This window comes from Gopherus evgoodei, unplaced genomic scaffold (genome assembly GCF_007399415.2).
Source record: "Gopherus evgoodei ecotype Sinaloan lineage unplaced genomic scaffold, rGopEvg1_v1.p scaffold_52_arrow_ctg1, whole genome shotgun sequence".
NCBI lineage: Eukaryota > Metazoa > Chordata > Testudines > Testudinidae > Gopherus > Gopherus evgoodei.
The window spans coordinates 420,357-444,005 of record NW_022060073.1 but is presented as its reverse complement, the minus strand read 5'-3'; the positions used below and the strand labels follow the sequence as shown (position 1 = coordinate 444,005).

At 53.3% G+C, this 23,649-nt stretch overlaps 1 protein-coding gene across 4 annotated transcripts; it reads right to left on the bottom strand.

Annotated features, from left to right (window-relative positions):
* Positions 1-1,161: 1,161 nt before the first annotated feature.
* Positions 1,162-23,555, bottom strand: AUP1 (AUP1 lipid droplet regulating VLDL assembly factor). Of its 4 annotated transcripts, none has more exons than XR_003998299.1 (13): positions 23,415-23,555; positions 22,226-22,369; positions 21,463-21,613; positions 17,771-17,958; positions 17,609-17,681; positions 14,612-14,685; positions 13,421-13,487; positions 10,711-10,816; positions 10,185-10,340; positions 9,811-9,974; positions 9,292-9,380; positions 7,976-8,168; positions 1,162-1,606 (listed from the first exon to the last, which is right to left on the bottom strand). XR_003998299.1 is itself a non-coding variant. In XM_030547070.1 (12 exons), exons 1-12 carry the CDS (start codon positions 23,459-23,461, stop codon positions 1,558-1,560), a joined length of 1,308 nt encoding a protein of 435 aa, XP_030402930.1. In that variant the 5' UTR covers positions 23,462-23,554; the 3' UTR covers positions 1,162-1,557. The 4 variants fall into 4 exon arrangements, 2 of the variants coding, with proteins under 2 accessions (XP_030402930.1, XP_030402931.1); XR_003998300.1 differs by lacking the exon at positions 7,976-8,168 and adding an exon at positions 2,051-2,763; XM_030547070.1 differs by lacking the exon at positions 7,976-8,168 and having other exon boundaries at positions 23,415-23,554.
* Positions 23,556-23,649: the final 94 nt, after the last annotated feature.

The window sequence follows — 23,649 nt, the reverse complement described above, 5'->3', positions numbered from 1 at the left end:
TGTTCCAGGCTCTGAGCAGACTCAGGCATGTTTCCTGATTCTCTTTGCAGACACCCCCAGCTGGTTTTTTTAAAGCAAAAGCAGAGCTGGCTGGGACCCATCCTCCCGTGCCCGTATTGTCAGGCCCAGCCCCTCACACCGGCAATGCACGGGGCAGGCTGGGGGGGGCACAGCATTCTCCTTTCTGTCCTAGCACCTCACCTACTCCTGGGCACCAGCCTAAAATCACCTCCCCGCACACCACATGTCCAAGGGAAAGTCAGTGCCCCTGCCCAGCCCCCTGCGTCCTTTTGCAGCTGAGATCACCGACCCTGCCCTGGAGTGGGAGAACCCCGGAGATACCATTCAAAGCAGCTCCTCTCCCAGAGGCCAGCTGAGCGGGACTGGGGCAGCTGCAGCAGCGTGGCACTCAGCCTGGGGTTTCATTTGCAGCTGCAGGAAGAGGGTATGGGCCATTCACTCCACCCAGAGGATGGAACTAAAGCTCCAGGAACACACATCTATGCTCCTGGGCCTGTGGACCCTGCACCAGCCCTCTCTCCCCTGCTCCAGGAGGGTCAGAGACCCCTGAGCAGCTGGGGGAAGAGCTGCGCAGCAGGGCAGCGCTCAGATGCCAGGCAAAGAACAGTTCTAAGAGGGTGGAACCTGTCCACTCTCACCACCCCACACCGGGAGCACGTGGGAGGCACCAGGGAGCATGCTCCTTCGGGCACTGCTTGTCCTCTGCCCACGTGGAGATTCTCAGATCGCTGCATGGCATGCCCTTCGTTCTCCAGCTGTTGGGCATCGCCCCCAAACGAGCCTGTCCAGCACCCCCCCCCCCCCGGTACCTCTGACCATCTAACAATGCCAAGTGAGAGGCATCAGCCCAAGTACGGCCAGGGCACATGGGCACCAGAGGACTGAGAACAGGGACAGAGACACTTGAAGTAAATGTGGCCTACAGCCACCAATGCTACAGGGCCTGCAGTTCTCCAGGGCACTCCCCGAGCTCAGCTCTGGGGCACATCTGAGGCCTAGACAGCTTTGGGACCGGAACACTGGGCCCCATTGGTTAAAGCTTGGCCTGGAAGAGGAGCCCCTCTCCCCTCCCTTCCCCCTGCCTCCCCAGAGAGGTCAGCAGGCTTCCCCCGCCGGAGATCTCAAGCCCTGGGACCTGGCCATAATAGAGTCAGATTTATTTTTTGTGGCTGAGAAGAAACCCCCTTTGCCCAGTTTAACAACAGCCCAAGTGGAGGCAGCTGGGCGAGGCTGATGCGGAGTCCAGTCCCCCGTGGGCAGCCCAGTTTCAGCTCTCCAATCCCATGTGGCTCGCCGGAGGCAGGTCGGGTGTGATGTGGGGATACACAGGCACTTACTGCCCCACCGTGGGCAGCTGAGCACTGCCTGCCTGGGCTGGCACACGCCACGAAGGCCCCGCTGAATCTCAAGCGTGCTGGTTCGGAGGCTTTGGGATCCCACTGCAGTGCTGTGATTCATGCAAAATGGCCATGCTGAGGTCACGCTCCCAGTGGCCCGAGCCCTGCGCACGCCACAGGCAGGAGGGTGAGGGGCGCCTCAGTGGCTCCCATCACCCCGCGGCATCCCATATTTCTCCGTGTATCTCCTGTGGGGCAGGAAGAGTCCATTAGTCAGGCAGCAGAGGAGTGCGGGGAGGGAGTGGATCGCCCCCAGGATGGCAGCTGGAGCAGCCTCCTATTCACATCAGGAACTGGATGCCAGGACTCCTGGGTTCTATTCAGATGGCATCAGACTGAGGGGAGCTGCCTCCCCAGCAACAGCCCAGAGGACCTGGGTTCAGAAACCACCAGACTGGGCTTGGGGGAATAACTCAGTCCCAGCACCATGTAACGGAGGGAGGGGGCAGTGCCTCCATGGTGAAGGGTGACCCTCCACGCTCGCACTCCCTCCACTCTGCTCTGGGTCCCCTGAAGGTTGGAAGGGATCAGTGGCTTATCGGCTCCAACCTTCTGTAGAGCACAGGCCCCCATTACCCCGCCCTCAGCCCCATTACTTGCATCTGACTAAAGCGCAGGGACCAGGCACTTACCCTGCAGCACCATGGTTCCTCGAGATGTGGCCATGACCCTCCTGCCACCCCCTCGCAGTCCAAAGCCCAGATGGCTGAGGACTGCGAGAGCAGTGACAGGTCACGAGGAACCACTCCCTGGGGGGTAAGTAACAGCTCTCTGCTTTTCGGCTCCGTGTCAGCGTGGATCCCTCTGCAGGTGGCTGGCAAGCAGCACCCTCTCTGCACGATGAGGGTGAGCCAATCGAACAGACATCAGCTCTGCTCTCCTGAACTTGGCATGTGGCCGGCTGCCTTAGCAAGCACACAACGTTTAACCCAGCTGCCTTGCAGCGTGCAGCAGTCTGGAAGCAGGCAGGTGCTGCTGCTCGATCCCTAGTGGAGTGTGCCTGGCCATCTGAAGGGAGAGCCTCCCTAGGCAGCTGAAAGCAGGTGGCTCTGCATGGTGTGTTCCACTTGGAGATGCCCTGTGATATGGCCACAAAGAGGAACCCTGAAAGGCCTGGGTTGTTGGGTAACAGCACAGCTTTGGCAATGTGCAAAGCATGCAGACGACGGGTAGGTAACGGGCTGGGTCAGGTGGAATTCTGAGACCACCATAGGGTGGAACCTGGGCACAGTTTCAGCGCCACCATGTCCCTGTGGAAGGACATGGAAAGACTTGGCGCTTGCTGACCTTCAAGCTGAGGTGATAGCCAGACCATCTTGGTAGTCAGGTGGCGGACGGTTAACTCCTAGGCAGAATGTTACAGGTTATTGTGATGTCTTAGGAGCTTTCACATACCTTTTTTTTTTTTTTTTTAATACAACTGAGCTTATAATTACGGTAAATTTTTAGGCCCCATTATCACAATCGGTCCCACGTGAGTCAGGTCTCTAACTGGAAGACAAGCATAAAGGAGGCCCCTGGAGGAATTCTGATGCCATAGGGTGGGAGAAGTCAGAATACAACTGTACCACGGTGTGACGCGCAGATATTGCAGCAAGGTGAGAGGTAAAGCAGAATTTAGCACAAGATCTTTGGCACAAGAGCTTCTGCTGGGTCAGCATAACAGGGAGTTGCCCATTTGGAGAATTTCTTCCATTTCGAGGAATAAGCTTTCCTGGTGCAAGTTTTCTTGTTTTACATAAAAATATCCTGGCAGCAACTGCACCCTGCAAGTTCAGTAGAGCTCAGCCAGCCAGCATCCAGGCCCTCTCAGTGCATCCCCGATCTTGGTTCTGAGCTATTATACTGATACAAGCCGGGAGGAATACTGGGGGAGGGGAGGACGCCACCCCAGGACATTTGTAACAGGTCAGAGCCAAAACTCTCTTGGCCAGTGTGACGTTATGAGTGTGATATAATATCTCACTGAAAGATGACCGGGCCAGAAAGAGTTAATTAACTCACCTCACCGACTGACCTGACCCACGGGTGAATCTTAAGGACTGGTTAGGAAAATATGTAAATAAATAAAGCTTTGAAATGCAGTCTGCATTGTTAGAGCTCTCAAGGGTAGATGTTTGCTCAGGTCTTGTGATGTAAGCAAACAAGTCTTGTCTATTGCTATAGTTTTAATTCAAAGATCAAAAAAGGAATATTAGCATTTATGATATTTAAGTGAAATAGTATTATTGTCTATATGTCTCTTTGAAGGTTGTGAACTGTTTAATGGATAAATTACCCTGTGCTAATTGCCAGGATGTTTGGAAGGAGAATTAAGCCTATTGTTTTCTCAGGCCGAAAGGCTGCTGGAAATGTATAAGAACCCTGGGACACAATCCTTCTTCATCTCAGATCTGCTTTGGGTTTCAAGAGGGGGAAACCTTAAGCCACAAGGATTGAGATCCTCAGTCATTGACTGGAGCCCCCTGAATATGGAAATAGGACTATAGCCTATGGACTGTTTCTAAAAGGACTTTTGGCAACTACAAGCTCACCTCTGCTATGCATCTGAACCTCAAGAATTTAATATACATACAGACTTGAGTTTATCTTTTAACCAACATTCTCTCTCTCTTCTTTTTACATAAATTTTAGCTTGTGACTATAGCATGTATTTTGGGTAAGATCTAAGTTATAATTGGACCTGAGTGTGTGGCTGATCCTTTGAGATTGGAATAATCTTTTCTTTTATATGATGAAGTAAGATTTTCAGGAATCATCATCATATCTGACAGGAGAGTCTGGATGGAGGCCTGAGGCTGGGTACTTTAAGGGAACTGTGTTGTTTGGACTTCTGAGTAACCAGAGAGGTACTATAGAAGCTGTTCTGTGCTGGCTGGTAAATCTAAGTATTGGAATAACCACCAGCTTCTGGGGTTTGTTTGCCCCGTTTGGTTTGCAGTTCACCTTGATTGAGGGACCTCAGCTGGCTCCCACGGGCAGCACCGTCACAGCCAGTAAAGGGCTAATAGGATGAGTATAGCCATGTCCTGTCTATCTTGTGTCAGGGGAGAAAGGCATCCAGCAGGGAAACTGGGCTCAGGCCTCCCCGGAGCAGAAGTTCAGACCCTTGGTGTTGTGCTCTGTGGCCAAGAAGTGTATGGTGGGAGTCTAGGATGGACTTCTGCAGGGACCGCTCATGGCTAGCCCCCTGGTCTGCTCAGGAAGTCAGCCAAGCTGTTGCCGACCCCTGGAAGGAGGACGGCAAGTGGGGTCGGCCATGTGGATGGTACTATTCCAGGTCAGTGCCGACCCCTCGAAGGGGGACAGCCAGTGGGGTCGGCTCATGTGGGATGGTACTATTCCAGGTCAGTGCCGACCCCTGGAAGGGGGACAGCCAGTGGGGCTGGCCATGTTGATGGCACTATTCCTAGAGCTTGATGGCTTCCAGGAAGATCGAGTGCTGCCCAGATGTGCTGTCAGGATTTGCACGGTGGAGTTTAGCAGAACGGGCAGGAACGCTACATAGGCTCTCGGCTCCAGGGCAGTCATGGGTAGGTTCAAGTCATTGTGAGACCACATGCCTTGCATCTGCGTGTGCCTGACGTATCCATGATATGAGCTGTCAGGGAGTGGCCAGAGAATGCCAGCCCTTTTCTCACGCTCCCCAGGTGAGCTCTCCCAGGATCTGAGGGACTGTGACCAACTCGTTCATGATGTCTGGATGGGGACTAAATGGACCACAGCCACTGCTGTGATGGCCATTGGTGGAGTCTGGCAAGTGGCATCATGTATGCGCATGTCGGCATGTGCCCTGAGAGTCCCAGACACATATGCACTGTCAGTCTTGCCTGTAGATCATTTACCTCTGACTGAAGAAACTGGAATCCAACCTCCAGCAGGTAGGCCCGGGCTGATCTGGAATCAGTCGGAGCTCCTGTGAACTCTATTGTCAGCAACAGTGTGAGATATTTCTTTAATTCGCAAGGAGCCCTAGGTGCGAGAACAGGGAAAGGTCGTATTGTAAGGCTGTTCCTGTCTCCTGCTGGGATCTGTCTGTGATCAGCCAGTTGTCCAGGCCTGGACAGAAATGGATTCCCTGTCTCCTTACATATGCTGTGTTTACAGCAAGACCTTTGGTGCACACTCAGCACTGGAGAGTCTGAAGGGCAGAACCCTGCACTGATAATGGTCGGGCCCCACTGTGAATCTAAGGTTCTTCCTGTGGGCTGGGTACACACCCTGCAAATCAAGCGCTACGAACCAGTCTTGAGCCTGGGGAGAGGTGATGATGGAGGCAGGTGTTACCCATCCTGACCCCAAGACAGTGAATGTGTTCGGTCAGCGTCCTCAGGTCTAGGATTGGAAGACGACCTCCCTTTTCCTTTGGAGTGAGGAAATACCAGGAGTAGAAGCATCTTCCCCCAATCTCTGTTGGGATCTTTGCCATGGCTTCTAGGTGCAGCAACAAGGCTTCTTCCGCTTGTAGCAAGCTCTCATGGAAGAGCGATGGGTGGCCCCAGGCAAAGATTTGTAACGTCCATTTATCTGATGTGATGGTAGACAATGCCAGGTGGAATGGGGCTAGGTAGCTTCTGAAGGTTGTTTTCTCTAGACTGGGTCCAGTGCAGCTCTCGACTGTCTTGTTGATCCACTGACGTGTGACGGAGCAGGTGTGCTGCCAAGGAAAAGGAAGGTTGGTGCCCATGTTGTATCTTGGGAGCTTCTTGGCATGACATTCCGACTGTATGGGGTGGCAGGACAGTGAGTGCTGCTGAGGCTGGGGATGCAATGGCCTGTGGAATGGAGGGGTGCAAGCCCCAGAGAGTGCAAGGTGGCTTTTGAGTCCTTCAGTGAGTGCAGAGGGCTGGCCCCCGTCTCGCTCAGCAGCTTGGAGCCTTCACAGGGTACATCCTCATTCACAGCCTGGAGCCACAGTGCACTGTCTGTGGTCACTGTGTTGCCCAACGACCTGGCCACGGTCAGAAGCATTGCCACCAGCTGCTTTACATCCTTGAATTCTGCTCTGCTGTCCCATGTTAGGAAGTTGTACTTGGCCAGCAGGGCCTGACAGCTAGCCATGCACAGCTGCAGCGAAGCTGGAGTATGAATTCTTCCCAAGTAGGTCGAGACATCTGGAGTCCTTGTGCTTTAGCTCAACCTCAAAATTTCTTGCCTAGCAAATACGACAAAGGAGGCTGGGTCAGCTGAGTGCACAAGAACTCAAATCCCATGGAGGCTGGTACCAGGGACTGCGTGTCAACTCACTTCACCATTAGCTTCCCTGTGGCCACAGCCCATTAGCTGGGTCCAGCAGTTCCCCATGTTGGCTGGGATGGTAATCCTGTTAGACCAGAAGCCAAGAGGGGGTCAAACAGCTTGTGAGATTTCTCCAAGATGCCGAGGGTCTCAGCAACACTCAAGCTCCCGGAACAATTTAAAGTCATCCAGTGCTGGCACCAGTGCTGAAGACACTGGTGATAACGGGGGAGATCTTCAGTATCACGTTGCTCTGCCCCAGAGCTGGTTGTTCCTCGTATTCACATGTCAATGGCCTGCTTGGGGTGGGGGGGTTGCAGGGAGGAGAGATCTTCCTTTTCCTCGATGGTGGAGACTGGCTTCTCCATGCTGGCCATGGTGGGCTGCAGCATACCACAGGGCCAAACCATGTCGCAGGAGTACAATCGACTCTGGGTGGCTCAGGTGCTTCTCCAGAGCCAGGCTCCATGCTGGCAGGGCTCCATCTCCCCAGCCCTTGATCTCGCATGGGGCTTGGAGGCTTTGCAGTCTGTTCTTCATTTCTACCTCGCTGCTCAGAGCAGCCCCTCTTGGTCCCTGAATTTGACCCCAGAGGTGCTGGTGCCAGCTTCAACATGGACGCTGAGGCTGGCTTCAATGCCAGTGTTTTGACGGATCCTTCCTCAGTGCTGGGTTCTCAGTGCTCACCTGTGACACTGCCTGAGCCTGCCCAAGATGGTGCTGCTGCTGGAGCTTGTTTCAGGGGCTCTGACAAGACCTTCATGGACTGTTCCAGAAGGTGGAGTTTCAACCTTGCGTCTCACACCTCCCAGTCTGGCAGAGAAAGCCAAGCACAGTGAGTATGCAATTCCCCCAGGTAAGAGAGACAACCACAGCATCCATGCTTCAGGGGAACGAGCCCAGCGCAGGACGGACCGGGCTGGACCCACAGGGCAGAGTCCACTATAAGGAGCTTGTATGGGCAGGTCTGACCACTGGAAATCAGTCCCGATGGTGGGATCAGTTCATGGCTGACAAACAGTCCATAGAAGCGATTCTGAGGACTTTGGAAATTTTGACAAAGTTTAGCCTGAGCTGAGAACTGCTGGCTGCATTTCAGTGCCATGGGCGGTCACGGCTGCCCCACCTTTCATGCATCGTATGGGAGAGCGAGGCAGCAGAGGGCTCATGCCAGTAGGGGCAGACGCCGCTATTCTGAAAAGCCTCCGGTCTGGTGTGCTTGAGGAGCATGCTCACCCACAGCGGGATCTACGCTGACACACACTGAAGAACTAGCATGGGCTAAAATGTATGTTCCAGAAAGGCAGACCCAGACGTACCCCAAGGTTTGGCTCCCACAGGAGTCCTCTTCAGAAACTAGGGCTCTTTGGCCTGCCTATGTGGAATCCCCAGTCAGGGACCCCTCCCCGCTTCCCCCAGGAGCCTGGCTTTGTAAGCCTGGCTTTGTAAGTCCAGTACTCCCAGGGTACAGAAGACTGTTCATGTCAGCCCCGGTCACACTGCACTCTGTCTCTGGAAGCAAAACAACATGGTCGTTAGGTCTGGATGCTCTGAGGAGAGTGCTGAGATACATGCCCTAGAAGAACTGGAGAAGCCCCGTTCTATCAATGAGTCAAATTCTCCACAGGGAAAGCCTCTCCCCTCAGCTCTATCTGCACCTGCTTTCCCTCATCCCTGAGAGATGGAGAATCCACAACTGCCCCGGGAGTTTGTTCCAACGGTTAATCACCCTCATGGGCCTTAGTTCTAATTGGAATAGGTCTGACACACTTTGACCTCCAGTGTGGGTCTTGTTCTGCCTCTCTCTTCTAGATTCAAGAGCCTTTAGTCCCCAGGATTTTCTCTCAGTGAAATCAAGTCACCTCTCAGTCTCCTTTTCACTCAGCTAAACAGAATGAACTTGTAAGTCTCCAGTTGCCAGGCATTTTCTCCACCCGCCAACCGTTTCTCTGGCTCCTTTCTTTATCCTCTCCAGTTTTCCAACACCCTTGTTTAAAATGCTGCTCCAGAGCTGGGGTGGCATTTCAGCACCGGCTGCACCAGTGCCACGTAGACAGGAGAATCCTCACCTTACTCCTATGCATACTCATGGCTCCTCAGGTTTGTACTCCCCAGGACCTCATCAGCCCGTTTTGCCACACGCCAGGTGCTAATTTTCTAACGAGAATGTGGTGCAGGCACACCACAGGTGCACAGTTACCTTTATCAACCACACTCACAATACCAAAGGATTAAATCCGGCTTGACAAGCCCCATTTGCCATAAAGTCACATGGACTGGCATTAATTATATGCCCATCCTTTAATTTACTGACTGAATACAGCAGGGAGCGGATAGCCCTATGTCCAGCCCAGGGAGATGGTCCTATGGGTGCTGACAAACTGGTGACAGCTGCCCCAGAACCATGGAGAGGGTCACATGCTGGAAAAAAGAGCCAAATCCAGCCACGTTTTCCTGCCTGCTTTGTGCACAGCTCGGTGCCCCTAGCCACCACTCTGTGCTGGGAGGCAGGGTTCTGCTGGGCATCAGCACCCTTGCCCAGAGCTGGGCAGAGCAGATACCGACCCAGGAATGCCGACCACCCTTGCTGTGACCATGGCAGAGGCAGGGGTCCTAAGATGCAGAAGGGACTCACCTCCTGGCGTAGGCATACAGCATATGTTTCCGCTCCTGCAGGGACAAATGCCTCTCCACAGGGGACTTCGCAAAGAGCTTCACAGAGGGCTGGGGGAAGAGAGCATTCAGGGAGCAGCCACACTGCATGGCAAGGCAAGCTGCCAAGAAGCCCAGCACCTCCCCCTCCACCTTATCATGACCTCAGCGCCCACACCTCTCATGGAGAGCGTCAGCACTAGAGGCTGCAGAAGTCTCCAGTCCCATTAGCATCACGGGCCGGAGCTTGGATGGCCACAGCTGACCTAACCCATGGTGCCCAGCTCCCCACACTGCCAGGCCATGAGTTGGGTCTAGCGAGGGAGAGGTAGCCCATCATCCCCGTTCCTGGCCCTGACTTATCTCCTTCCTTGGCAGTCCCAGCTCTCTCAAACCCGCTACCAGCTCTTGGGGGCAGGCCCCAGTGCAGCCCTGAGAGTGCCTGTGGGCTAGCAGGTTCGGCCTCCCCAGGTCCCCCTCTCGATGTCACACCAGCAGGCACCTTGGAGGAGGATGAAGCTGCAGGGCACTGAGAGCTGGAGACCGCTGGAGTCTGGGACGTCGATGGAGCAAGCAGGCCAGGCTCCGGATCCTTGTCCTCAGGGAGTAGGGGCACCTGGCCCTCCAGGAGGTTGGCAATGGTAGTGTCCACGCAGTTGGTCTGGGCTGTGGGGACACAGGGGCTTGGTTAGAAGGGGAGCTGCTGCTGAAGCTAAGGGACCTGTGCAGGGGTTCTCCATGTCCCAACAAACCCCATAGCACAGCAGTCCCCAGGCCTCCAAGCCGGGTGTTGTGGAGCTCTGTGACAGGAGATGAAGGACAGCAGCCAGCCTCTGCCCCATAGGGTCTGCACGAAGGTCCCAGGTATGCGCTTACCCAGGTCTCTCCTGATGGTTCCCAGAGACACATGTGGGAGCACTTCCTTGACCTGCTGGGCCATCTCCGTGATCCGCACGTCCTCGGGAGCAAGAGGCCCGACACCAGCCAGGCTGGGCGATGCCCTTGGCCTGGCAACCAAGGACTGGCTTGAGGCTGCAGGAGCAAGAACAGAGGGCATGAATGGGCAGCCCAGGGAGAGTGCAGGGTCCCAAGCTACGCTGGCCAGGGGAGCGATGACCCGCTGGCATCTCTAGCTTCTACAGGTTCTATAAGGGGACCCCCCACCTCACCAGGTCTGCCCTTATCCCGGTCTGGACAGGCAGGCTGGGGTAACACCCTTTCCTAGGAGTGCCTCCTGCTTCCCCAGGGAGGAGGCTGGCACTGGAGGAGAATGTCCCTTTCCCTCCCCCAAGTGTGAAGCTTTGACAGCAGACCAGGGCAGCCACCAAGGCAGAAAGCAGGCAACGGGTGGGGCTCTGTCAGAGTCCAGGCACGTGCTCTGCAGCAGGGAAGGCAGACACACCTGGGGCAAAGAGGTGAGGTGGGGTGTGTCTCAGCCTCTTCATATGCTCAGCTTTATCTGCAGCAGTAAGTCGCGTAGAAAGCACACCCAGCTCCACGGCCAAGAGCTACAGAAAACACACAGGAGAGAGTCAGCAGTCATGCCCAGGGCAACAAGATCCAGGGATCGGTGCGCACGTGGGGCAGCACCACAAATGCACGGGTGCACCAAGTGTAAGGTCTGAGGCCTTTTTCTGCTGCCACATTAGGACAGGAGCAAAGAGGCAGAAAGTCAAACGCTCCCATTCCATCTAAATTACATTAAAACAATGAATTTTGGGGCAGCTAAGAAGGCAGCGTTCCTGTCCTAATAGCACCATCACCATCAGGTAAAGAAACAGATCTTCAGATGTTTAAAGAAAATGTTGTTTGATGCATTCTGCCTGGCAAGGAATCACTTAACAGCTGAGTGATCGTGAAATCCCTACTTTATTGCTATGCCTCTATGGTCCCCACTTCTCTACTGTTTATCTCTAGTGTCTATCTGGTTCTTTGTTTCTATCTGTCGCGTGATTAATTTTGCAAGATTTAAATCAACTAAGGTGGTGGTGTATGATTGGTTAAACAATTGTTTCACAATATGTTAGGACTGGTCAAAGAATTATTTTGCAGTACTTTAGTTTAAAATGATTGGTTAAGGCAGAGGCGGGCAACCTACGGCCCGCAGGCCACATCTGGCCCGGCCTCTGAGCTCCTGGCTGGGACACTAGCCCCCGGCCCCTCCCCTGCTGTTCCCTCTCCCCCGCAGCTTCAGCTCACTGCGCCGCCCAGGCAGCGCAACTGCAGAGCTGCAGCCTGACCCGGTGCTCTGTGCTGCGCGGTGGCATGGCTGGCTCCCGCCATAGCCACCAGTGCTCCAGGCAGCGCAGTTACGGAGCGGGGGGGTTGGACAGAGGGAAGTGGAGTTTGGGATGGTGGTTAAGGGGTAATGGTGTGGACAGGGGTCGGGGCAGTCAGAGGGCAGGGAACGGGGTGTGTGTGTGTGTGGATGGGTGCAGGGGTCCTGGGTGGCGGTCAGGAAGGGGGTGGGGCGTTGGATGGGGCAGTCAGGGGCAGTCAGAGAGAAGGGGTGGTTGAATGGTGCAGGAGTCACGGGGGGTGGGGGTGGGAGCATTCAGGAATGAGAGGATGGGTTTGGTGCGGTTCTGGGGGCAGTCAGGGGGTAGAGGGGGGTTGGATGGGACAGGGATCCTGGGGGAGGAATCAGGGGGCAATAAGTAGGGGGAAAAGGGGCAGGGGCCAGGCCACACCTGGCTGTTTGGGGAGGCACAGCCTTCCCTAACCGGCCCTCCATACAATTTCCGAAACCTGATGTGGCCCTCAGGCCAAAAAGTTTGCCCGCCCCTGGGTTAAGGTGTAGCTAACCAGGACTCAAGTTTAACTAAATGGGGTCCAAAGAGAAATTCTTTGCAACCTAATTCAGATACAGCCCAAGATCAGAGCTGCCAGACCTCAACATCCTGACAACTATCTCGTGCAGAAGCTGGAGTCCCTGGACCAGTGGCTCTCAACCTTTCCACACTACTGTACCCCTTTCAGGAGTCGGATTTGTCTTCTGTACCTCCAAGGTTCACCTCACTTAAAAACTACTTGCCTACAAAATCAGACATTAAAATAAGAAAGTGTCACAGCCCACTGACAGGTTTCAGAGTAGCAGCCGTGTTAGTCTGTATCAGCAAAAGGAACAGGAGTACTTGTGGCACCTTAGAGACTAACACATTTATTTGGGCATAAGCCTTCGTGGGCTAAAACCCAGTACGCCTTGTTCTTTTCACTATTTCGCTATTACTGAAAAATTGCTGACTCATTTTTTCTGTATGAAATTTTAGTTTGTATTACCTTTGCCAGTGCTTTTATGGAAGCTTGTTGTAAAACTAGGCAAATATCTAGATGAGTTGATGTACCCCTAGAAGACCTGTGTACCCCCAAGGGAACAAGTACCCCTGGTTGAGAACCACTGCCCTGGACAACCTGATCCTGACTGGCCACCAGGAAAAATGTGCATGCCTTATTGGGAGCGGTGAGCATTGTATGCTTAGCATGTGTATTCTCTTTTGGTAACTGTTAATAAATAGAGTTTAAGGATATTACTGTGTAAGGAGCTTTTTGCTGGTAAAAGGCCCTGCAGAAGAGTACGCCCTGAGCCCTAGGAACTGGGAAAGGGTGTGGGTGCCTACATTAACTAGGTTATGCCTTGAGCCCACAGAAAGATAAAGGTAGGGTGTCCGAGAGTGCGCGAGTAACAGGGAGATTACCACAAATACTGGCACTCTGTTAGCTATTCGTGCCAGACAGCAGCACTCTGCATTTGACAGATTAGAAATCCTTGCTACCTGCCTAGCAGTGTCACGTGCCAGCTCTCTCTGCTGTGGTAAATTCCATTTCTATACCTTCATTCCCCTTAGCCAGCCTGCCCATGTCCACTGAAGTTAGCTCCCCCTTGAGCTGTGGAGGGGCAAACAAACAGCAGGCCATGAAGGATATGGCAAATTCAGGGGTAACAAATACGGGCCCAGGGATACCTCCTCCATCCAGAGACACACCCTGGCCCCTCCCTGGAGATGTTCTCTGTCCCCAACACTTAGACACTGCTCACACCCACCGATCCAGTCCCTCTAGGATGCCCTGCAACTGCAGCAGGCCCAGCTCTCCCTCCCCCAAGCCCCTCCTACCTCCTGAACTCGGAGCGCAAACTCCTCGTTCGGCTCATCAGCTTGTCTGAAGACAGGCGGCATCCACCTGATGGGAGACAACAGCACTGGGCTGACTGCTCCTGGCGTGGCTGAGAGCCTTGGCCCCATGGCCCTTCCCTGAGTCCACCGTGAAACCGAGCTGCCCAGGCCCAGCACCAGGGCCAAGCCCCAGGGGCAGCAACGCAAGCAGAGGGAGGTGGATTGGGAAGGGGGGTTGCCAGGGGAGGAATTGAGCCCATTTGATTTAGACTCATTAACTGCCAGGAAAAGGGGTGTCAGCGGCCTGTTAATGTGGTTCCCAGACCCAAACTGGGAGGAGCTGCTGCCCCAATGAGGGCAACGAGAACGCAGAGGCACCAGGGTCAGACCCAAGGCGTGGGCAGGAAACTGCAACATGTAACACAGCCTGCCCCGGGAAAAGGACACAGCCTGCCCCGGGCTCTCTGCTGGGACAGACTCCACTTGGAGCCTTTCCCCGGCCCAGCGAAGGGAAGAGAGCTCCCCCAGATCCAGCTCTCCCTCTCTTTGAGGGATTCTTTAGCCTGCACTGACACAATGAGGAAGAAGAGGACAGAGGGAAAGAGCCCAGCAGGTGGCCCTATTCAGGGACTGTGCCCTCAAGAGCAGGGGAGGTTTTGCTCACTGATACCCCCAAACTCAGCTGTATGCTGTAAGATGGACAGGCTGAGCCGCTGTGCCAGCCGAGGGGGATTCACAGGGAGAGGGGCCCAGCCTGAATTGCTCAAATGAGCGAAGAAGGGGAGTGTCAGGAAAAGCCTCCCAGCAGGGAGAGGGATTGACTGGAGGGAAAGGCTGAGCCAGCTGCAGGGAACCACCGAAGCACAGAGAAGGCAGGAGCTGAAAAGGGAAAGACAGCAGAGAAATGTGGGGAAAAGGACTCAGGGAAACCAAGGCACCCCTCACTGGTACTGGATCCCCCTCCCCCTAACAGGGGACGAACCCCTCTCAGGAACCAGGGGCCCAGAAAGAGGCTCCTCCCACACCAGGAACCTGGAAAGGAGAAAAGCAGGGACTCAGCCACCCAGCTGGACAGCCTGGGACCCGAACCCAGGAGTGGGACACAGCAAGGTCTCTCAGCAGGACTGAATAAGATGAACACAGCAGGGCCCTGCCCCACCCCCTTCCTCAAAGGAGAGCGAGAGATAGTACCTTACTTGATAAACTGTGAAGGGAACAAAGAAGGTCCAGAGCAGCTCTGTGATCCAGGAGGAGTCGGCCACACTCTGGGGAAGAGAGCACAGTGAGACTCCAGCTGGGGACAGAGCCACACATAGCCAGCACACGGACATGACCAAAGGAAGGGAGAGAGCACAGCAAAGACCTGCCCTGAGGCAAATCCAGGCAGGCTGCTTTCTCACCAGGCAGAACTAAGAAGGACTGAGATGACTGGGGATGTGGATTATGACAAGGAGACATGCATAGGACTAGCACCAACCGATTACATAGCTCCAGGGCTTGCCCCATTCCTACCATCAGAGCAGACAGGTGTGTCCCCGTCCCCACCTGTAACTGACAGAACCTGCTCACGGATGAAAGACTGGCAATGACTTCAGGCCTATGGACCATGAACAATTTTCTGGACTCACAGGAAGGCCTACTCTCTTGGCCAGAATCATAGCAAGGAAGCATGTTGGACTCAGTGACCTTGCCTGGATCTGTTTTGGGCACTAGGATGCCTATTACACAGACAATTCATAGCTAAAGAACACCTGGACCAGACAGAACTTGATTTTCCAGACCCGTCAAGACCTTGTGAGAGAAATAGGTTGTATGGGAATTCAGACTTTAAACTTATTTTTATTTCTTAAATGGATTTCACTGAGAGATTTTAAAGTTACTTCTCTATCAAGATGAAACTTTCAAAGTGTTTGACTTATGATGTAATTCCTACATATCTAGATTATTAAATTGTTGGTTGAGAGAGTAATAACAAAATTTGACCAAAAGATGTCTAACTTATTTTTAATGTTGCTAATGGATGAATGTTGACTGGCTGGTTGTTACCAGGACTCTTCAGAGACTTTTATAGGATTTTTTGGTCAAATTTTCCATACACTGGTGACAATATCATCTCAAGACTTTTTCACTCCGGTAAGACCATGTCATCTTCCTCACCAAGTGGTCCCATGTTGTTTTTCTGATATTTTGGAGAGTCAGATTTACAGTCTCTGTGGTACGCAAATCACCAATGATATGACGTAAGTCACAATATATCAAGAGGCCACATTAGCCAGAGACAAGCCTCTCCCCACACTCAAAGGAGACCCCACTGGCAAGAAGCGATGTGCCAGCAGCATCCGTCTGGCTCAGGGACTGCTGCTCCATTACCTTGAGAATTTCCTTTTTCTCTTTGGTTTGTATTAAATGGGAGGTGTCCCAATCTTTACATTCCCCAATTGTAAGCTGTCAAAGGGTGTCTGAGAAATGGTCTTCAGTTTTAAAGTCTCAGACACCCATCAAAGTATGTCCTACATTCCGTGTTTAGAAGCTCTAAAAAAAATTACTGCCAGGTGTGACTTTTGGCACATAAGACTGGTTAAACTTCCGCTCGTCACAGAGTTTTGTTGGAATTTGTTATAAACTCTCTGTTGGAGAGTGGAGTAGGAGGGGTTTAGGACCACAACACAAGAACTGAAAGCCAAGGAAGCAGCTTTGTAACTGGCTCTGAAACTGTGGTTTAAACATTCAATAATTTGGTTTCAGTATTAAAACATTTAACGCTCCCAAATCATACATTTGATTAACTGGTAATATCCTTAGTTGGGGTTTATGAACAAATGGACAGCTTCCTCCTCAGGCTTTATAAAGGCGGATTATTTGTTGTATTAATCTGGTGATGTAATTGCAATCCTGTATTGAAAGTACCTAATTGATTTGATAGTTATATTGTTTAATTTGTAGTTCAGTTTAGAAGTATTAACAGACGCATAGCTGATATTTTCTGGATTTTGTTCAATAGTTTTAATAACATTTACGAAACTGATACAGAGTCACATTTCTTTCAATCAGCACTGTAGGTCCAGACCTTTTGAGGACTGCATGGATAACAGCTGGCCAATTTTACTTCAAAGGAGCTCCCCTCAATTAGCCTTTGGTTCTCACAGCCTGGCACTGTGTGGCTAGAACTCCTGGAACTTTCCTTGGTTATCCTGACAGCCAGTGACAACCCCTGGATGAAAGAGACTTACGTGGGGTGGGGGGCTTTTGTCCATTACTTCTTAGAGTCTGTCCCTTTGCTTTCCTTATTTCCTGCTCTAAGTTGTGGGTCTAATGGGTGTCTGGGAAGCCAAGCTGCTCTGACAACACACTTTCCAGAGGCGGTCCCTGCCTGCTTAGTAGGCCTCATCTGACCCTGCTGCTGAGAGAGGGAATCTGCACTTGTCAGACTGACCCAGGCCCCAGCTTTCAGCCTGAGCAAATATTCATGGATAAGGGTGTCTTTGCTTGCCCAAGAGGGGGTGCTAGCTCTGGCTCCACGTGACAGCTGTATAACCACCCATCCACCTCTGCCCATTACAGAGCAACTCCTTCCTTTCCCTCAGCCCAGCACTTTATCGCTGCCTCTGTTAAATCAGTTTCCCTCTCCTCACGCCCCAAGTCACAGCTTTAAGGGAGCTGAAAACGTCATGGTTGCAACCCAGTTGACGGTGTCACAGTCAACATATTAACACTAGCGTCCGAGAGGAGAACCGGGCTGTGCTTCATGTGCAAGCCCTGAACTCAGCCCCGTGTGCCCGGCGGAAGGGTTATGTAGTCCCACAGGGGATAATCGCGCTTCCTGATCTCATGGGGTATTGTGAGAATAAGTGTGTTAAAATTGGTGGGGTGTTAAGATACTAGTGATGGGACCCAGAGAGGAGCCTTGCCTAGCAGGTCGATAGATCACAAACGTACCAATACCGCCACTGGAACTTAAGAGGTGTGTGAAAGGCAGAGCCGATGTCAATGAAATTCCCTGGGAGGAAGCAGAACGCCTGCCTCGCATGGCCACCGAGATGTCTGACATGGAAGGAAAGAACCCCAAAGCACAGGAGTAGGCCACAGGGCACAAAGTAACGGTAATAGTAACCCTCTAGCCACGACCCCCCTAAGCTATACACACCCATTATGGGCTAGGGGCTCTTTTCCCCACACCTCTAGACTCACCACAGCAATTAAGGGCCTCTGAACTTGCAGAGCCACAGGCTGAATCATGTCCAGGATTGAGAATGGCCAGGAGCTGAAAACGAAACATCTCAGTGATTAACAAGGGCCACAGAGATGGGCTAAGGCAGTCCTGTCCCCAGGAACATCCCCCACCACCACTACCTGAAGCGAAGAAGGCCAACTCGGCCATTAGTGGCTGCCTCCTCTGGGAACAGCAGCAGAGGTGGATTCCCCCCATGGGACGAATACACCTTCAGGGAATCCACCAGCTCTGCCCGGCTCCCCACCGCCCCCAGCTCCATGAATCCCCGCGACCAGCAGATGAAACCCGGCGTGCCATTCAGCGCAGGCTGCAAGAGAAGAGCAAGGGCAAATTAGTGACCCCCACCTGGTCTCCCTGCTAAGACTCCAGCCTGCTGGTCGATTTGTGTCCTGACTGCCTGAGAGCCCTTCCTGCCCCCGACACTGCAGCAGCATCAGCAGCCGGGTGTCCTCCAAATGGCCCCCAGCTGTGAATGGGAGGAGAGGGGCCTTGGGTACAAGATTTATCATCCCTCCCCACACCAAGTGTGCTGTCTTTCAGGACTCCGCAAAGTACAAGTCCTTTCAGGGGAGAGTGCTTATTAGGGCTATCAATTAATTGCAGTTAACGCACGCGATTAACTAAAAAAATAAATAATTGCAATTAAAAAATTCATCATGTTTAATTGCACTATTAAACAATAGAATACTGATTGAAATGTATTAAATATTTTGGATGTTTTTCTACATTTTCATATATATTCTATTCTGTGTTGTAATTGAAATCCAAATGTATATTATTTTTTATTACAAATATTAGCAGTGTAAAAATGATAAACAAAAGAAATACAGCGCTACCTCGATATAACGCCACTTGATATAACACAAATTTGGATATAACACAGTAAAGCAGTGCTCCGGGGGAGAGGTGTGTGTGTGTGTGTGCGCGTGCACTCCGGTGGATCAAAGCAAGTTCAATATAACGCAGTGAGATTTTTTGGGTCCTAAGGACAGCATTATATCGAGGAAGAGATGTAGTATTTTTCAATTCATCTCATATTGTAGTGCAATCTCTTTGTCATGAAAGTGATACTTACAAATGTAGATTTTCTTCTTGTTACATAACTGCATTCAAAAACAAAACATTGTAAAACTTCAGAGCCTACAAGTCCACTCAGTCCTACTTCTTGTTCAGCCAATCGCTAGGACAAACAAGTTTTTTTGCATTTACAGGAAATAATGCTGCCCGCTTCTTATTTACAATGTCACCAGAAAGTGAGAACAGGCATTTGCATGGCACTTTTGTAGCTGGCATTGCAAGGTACTTATGTGCCAGATATGTTAAAAATTGGTATGCCCCTTCATGCTTTGGCCACCATTCCAGAGGACAAGCTTCCATGCTGATGACACTTGTTAAAAAATGTGTTAATTAAATTTGTTACTGAACTCCTGGGGGAAGAACTGTATGCTCCCTACTCTGTTTTTTACCCACATTTCGACACATATTTCACGTTATAGCAGTCTCAGATGATGACCCAGCATGTTGTTTGTTTTAAGAACACTTTCACTGCAGATTTCACAAAACGCAAATGTGAGATTTCTAAAGATAGCTACAACTTAACGTTGCAGTTATGTTCCTGAAAAATGCAACATTAAGTGACACGATGTTAAGCACATCCAATTTCCCCATAAAAATTAATGTAAATGGGGGGGTTAGGTTCCAGGGAAAATTTTTTGCCATACAAAAGGCATTATGTACATTTTTAAAAAGCAATTTAATACAGGTACTGTACTTGAGTTGGGAGGTGCCCCCAGCTCACCCCACACGGGCACAGCCCACTGGCACTGGAGATGAGGCAGGCAAGGAGGCTGAAGGTGCTGTTAGGCTGGGAGAAGCACATTGCGTAGCAGCGGCAGCTTCCCCTACTCTAAAAGCACCAGGGGTGGGAGCTCAACCCTTAGCCCATCCACTCCTCCCTTTCTCCCATCTTTGATCTGCCTCTTCTTCCCCCACACCTCCTCCCCCTTTACTTCCCATGCTGAGTGTTCACTCCTCCCCCCCCCTTCTAAATGCCACAAGCCAGCTGATTGCCCTGGGCAGGAGGCAGGGGAAAGAGGGGGAGTCTGCACGCTGAGTCCTCGTTCCTCCCCCCTCCCTTGGGCAATCAGCTGGCTTGTGGCATTTAGAATGGAGGGGGAGCCTATGCGCTGAGTCCTCGCTCTTCCCTCCTGCCCCCAAAAAGCCAGAAGCCAGCTGATGGCCGCGGGCAGGAGGCAAGGGAGGGAGGGGGGATGCCTTCTACCCAGGGTAATCAGCTGACTTGCGGCATGGGGGGTGGAAAAGAACCTGCACGTCAAGTCCTCGCTCCTCCCCCCTCCCTTCTGCCCCCAAAATGTGGCAAGCCAGCTGATTGCCACGGGCAGGAGGCAGGGGAAGGCACTGACCCGCAGGGTCTGCCAGCAGGAGGACGTGCTGTGGTGAGCATAGGGAGGCAGCCAGCTGTGGTGAAAGCAGGAAGCCAAACAACGCAAGAGTGGAGCATTGCACAACTTTAAATGAGCATGGTCCCTAACTGATCAACAAAATAACAAAACACCGTTAACCATGACGACTTAAAGTGAGGAGTTACTGTACAGCACTCGACCCAAGGTTTAAGAATCTGAAGTGCCTTCCAAAATCTGAGAGGGACGAGGCGAGGAGCATGCTTTCAGAAGTCTTAAAAGAGCAACACTCCAATGCGGAAACTACAGACCCCAAACCACTAAAAGAGAAAATCAACCTTCTGGTAGTGGCATCTGATGCAGATGATAAAAACAAACATGCATCGGTCTGCACTGCTTTGGATTGTTATAGAGCAGAACCAGTCATCAGTATGGACGCGTGTCCTCTGGAATGGTGGCTGAAGCATGAAGGGACATATGAATCTTTAGCGCATCTGGCATGTAAATATCTTGCAATGCCAGCTACAACAGCCCCATGCGAACATCTGTTCTCACTTTCAGGTGACACTGTAAACAAGAGGTGGGCAGCATTATCTCCTGCAAATGTAAACAAACTTGTTTGGGCGACTGGCTGAACAAGAAGTAGGACTGATTGGAGTTGCAGGCTCTAAAATTTTACATTGTTTTATTTCTGAATGCAGTTTCTTTTTGTTTTACATAATTCTACATTTGTAAGTTTAACTTTCATGATAAAGAGACTGCAACAGTACTTCTATTAGGTGAACTGAAAACACTTTTTTTATAGTGCAAATAATTGAAATAAAAAAATATAAAGTGAGCACTTTGTATTCCGTGTTGTAATTTAAATCAATATATTTGAAATATAGAAAACATCCAAAAATATGTAAATAAAAGGTATTCTACTGTTAACGGCGTTATTCTTCATGATTAATTTTTATAATTGCTTGATAGTGCTGGTGTTTATTATTTCTATTGTCAGCAGTGTTATTTGGCTAGACCCTCATCACATAGCATCGCTGAGTGCTTCCTGGGCAGATGCAGGCGGCCCTCTGTACTCACAGGAAACAGTCAGCACCCTGGGAAAGCCCCAGACCCAGCTGTGCTTCCGCTCACGTCTCTTTAAAGAGCCAGGAAGGGGAGGCTGAGGCTACATGCTGCTTGGGTGGCCCGGTTCTGTGCTCCTCCTTTACTTGAACGAACCACAACCCAACAGCACAACACACAAGCCTAAAGAGCAGCTCAAGGTTTGTTCCATTATTCACTAATAAAGAGAGACCCAGGAGCCAGTCCCCAATCCCTGAACAGGTCACTAAATGCTTCTCCTAGGGGAAAGGCTGAAGGGCGCAGCCCCAGACCCCTGTATGACTCACGGTATTGCACGAGGTCAGTAGGTTGATGACACTGTGGTCGAAGTGCGTCACGTGGTTGGCAATATAAACCCTGACATTGGCATCCCGAAGATGGGGGTCACTTTGCCGCACAAACAGACCCAGCACCGAACACATCACACGCACGATAAACCTAACAACAGGAACAGAGACCCCCCCCAACCCCATTGTGACCAGAACTGGTTTGATGACCAGTGAATAAAGACGAGACTAGCAAGGGCTATACAGACACTGCAGGATTAGGACTGAGGGGCACCAGAGGTGTGTCGGGGGGGGGGGGGGGGGGGGGCAGGGTGAATGGGAGGAAGCTCAGGGCTGAGATAGCAGGGGCACTAACTACCAGAACTGTGTGGGGAGAGCTCAGCACTGGAATCGTGAGGGAGTGGCTGCGGGTGCACTTGCTGCAGTCTGTCACTGGGGCAAAAGATACCTGTTGTCAGGCTGCACGTATCATGGGGCTCAGGCCCTAGAGTCACCAGCAAAGGCGCCTCCTTGCTTGGGACCGGGGATGAAAGGCCTGGTAAGCACAAAAGGCACCAGGACAGGGCAACCACAATGCCAACCTGCACACCACACCTAACAGCACAAGCCCCAGCGGGCCAGGGAGAGGCAGCTCCAACTCCATGGGGAACTGGGGGGCTCCACAGGACCGCCTTGCAGACAGGTCAGGGATGGTTATTTGCTGGATTTTTGGGGTGGGTGACTGACAAGAGACCCAACCCTCCCCGGGTAGCCCCGCACCCACCCTAACCTCCGGAGCAGGCTGTCAGGCAGGGCGCAGCTGACCAGGAAGACGTGGATGCCGATGAAGAGGCGCAGGAGGAGCAGACAGAGCCCCACGGGAGCGTAGAGCAGCAGAGCCAGCAGCAGGAAACCATCGCTGGGAAACCTGACAGGGAAAGAGAGCTCGGGTCAGGGTCCGACACCAGCCCCTGGCAACAGCCCCCGCAACCAGGCCAGCCCCCCCCCCCCCCCGAGTGAGACCCCCCCCACTCCTCTGCCAGCCAGGCCAGCCCCCCCCGAGTGAGACCCCCCCACTCCTCTGCCAGCCAGGCCAACCCCCCCCAAGCGGTGCCCCCCCCTCCTCTGCCAGCCAGGCCAACCCCCCCGAGTGAGACCCCCCCCCACTCCTCTGCCAGCCTGGCCAACCCCCCCCAAGCGGTGCCCCCCCTCCTCTGCCAGCCAGGCCAACCCCCCCCAAGCGAGACCCCCCCCACTCCTCTGCCAGCCAGGCCAACCCCCCCCGAGTGAGACCCCCCCCACTCCTCTGCCAGCCAGGCCAACCCCCCCCGAGTGAGACCCCCCCCACTCCTCTGCCAGCCAGGCCAACCCCCCCGAGTGAGACCCCCCCACTCCTCTGCCAGCCAGGCCAACCCCCCCCAAGCGAGACCCCCCCCCACTCCTCTGCCAGCCAGGCCAACCCCCCCCGAGTGAGACCCCCCCCACTCCTCTGCCAGCCAGGCCAACCCCCCCGAGTGAGACCCCCCCCCACTCCTCTGCCAGCCAGGCCAACCCCCCCCAAGCGGTGCCCCCCCCTCCTCTGCCAGCCAGGCCAACCCCCCCCCGAGTGAGACCCCCCCCACTCCTCTGCCAGCCAGGCCAGCCCCCCCCGAGTGAGACCCCCCCCCACTCCTCTGCCAGCCAGGCCAACCCCCCCCGAGCGAGACCCCCCCCACTCCTCTGCCAGCCAGGCCAGCCCCCCCGAGTGAGACCCCCCCCTCCTCTGCCAGCCAGGCCAGCCCCCCCGAGTGAGACCCCCCCCCCCACTCCTCTGCCAGCCAGGCCAGCCCCCCCCCAAGCGGGACCCCCCCCCTCCTCTGCCAGCCAGGCCAACCCCCCCGAGTGAGACCCCCCCCACTCCTCTGCCAGCCAGGCCAGTCCCCCCCCTCCCCAGTCCCCCAGCCGAGACACCCCCCCCCCCCCGGGGCTCTCACCGGTGCGCGTCAAACAGCCGCTCAGGACTCGAGGCCGGAGGCTCCATCCCGGTCCCGAGCCGCCGCCTCAGCGAGGCCCAGGACCCGCCGCCATCTTACTCACGGCGGCCGCTCTCCGCGCGGGGCCTTCTGGGAAAGTGAACCTGCGTCCAGCCTGAACCGCGCGGGACTCCATCTCCCAGCCTGCCCCGCGCCTCGCTCCCGGCATGCCCCGCGCGGGACTCCATCTCCCGGC

Coding starts and splice junctions, on each gene's coding strand:
- AUP1 (XM_030547070.1), bottom strand. CDS start 23,461: ATGGAGCCTCCGGCCTCGAGTCCTGAGCGGCTGTTTGACGCGCACCG. Junction 17,682..17,770: donor GTTGGCCTTCTTCGCTTCAG/GTAGTGGTGGTG, acceptor TTTCGTTTTCAG/CTCCTGGCCATTCTCAATCC. Junction 13,488..14,611: donor TTCACAGTTTATCAAGTAAG/GTACTATCTCTC, acceptor GTCTCCCATCAG/GTGGATGCCGCCTGTCTTCA.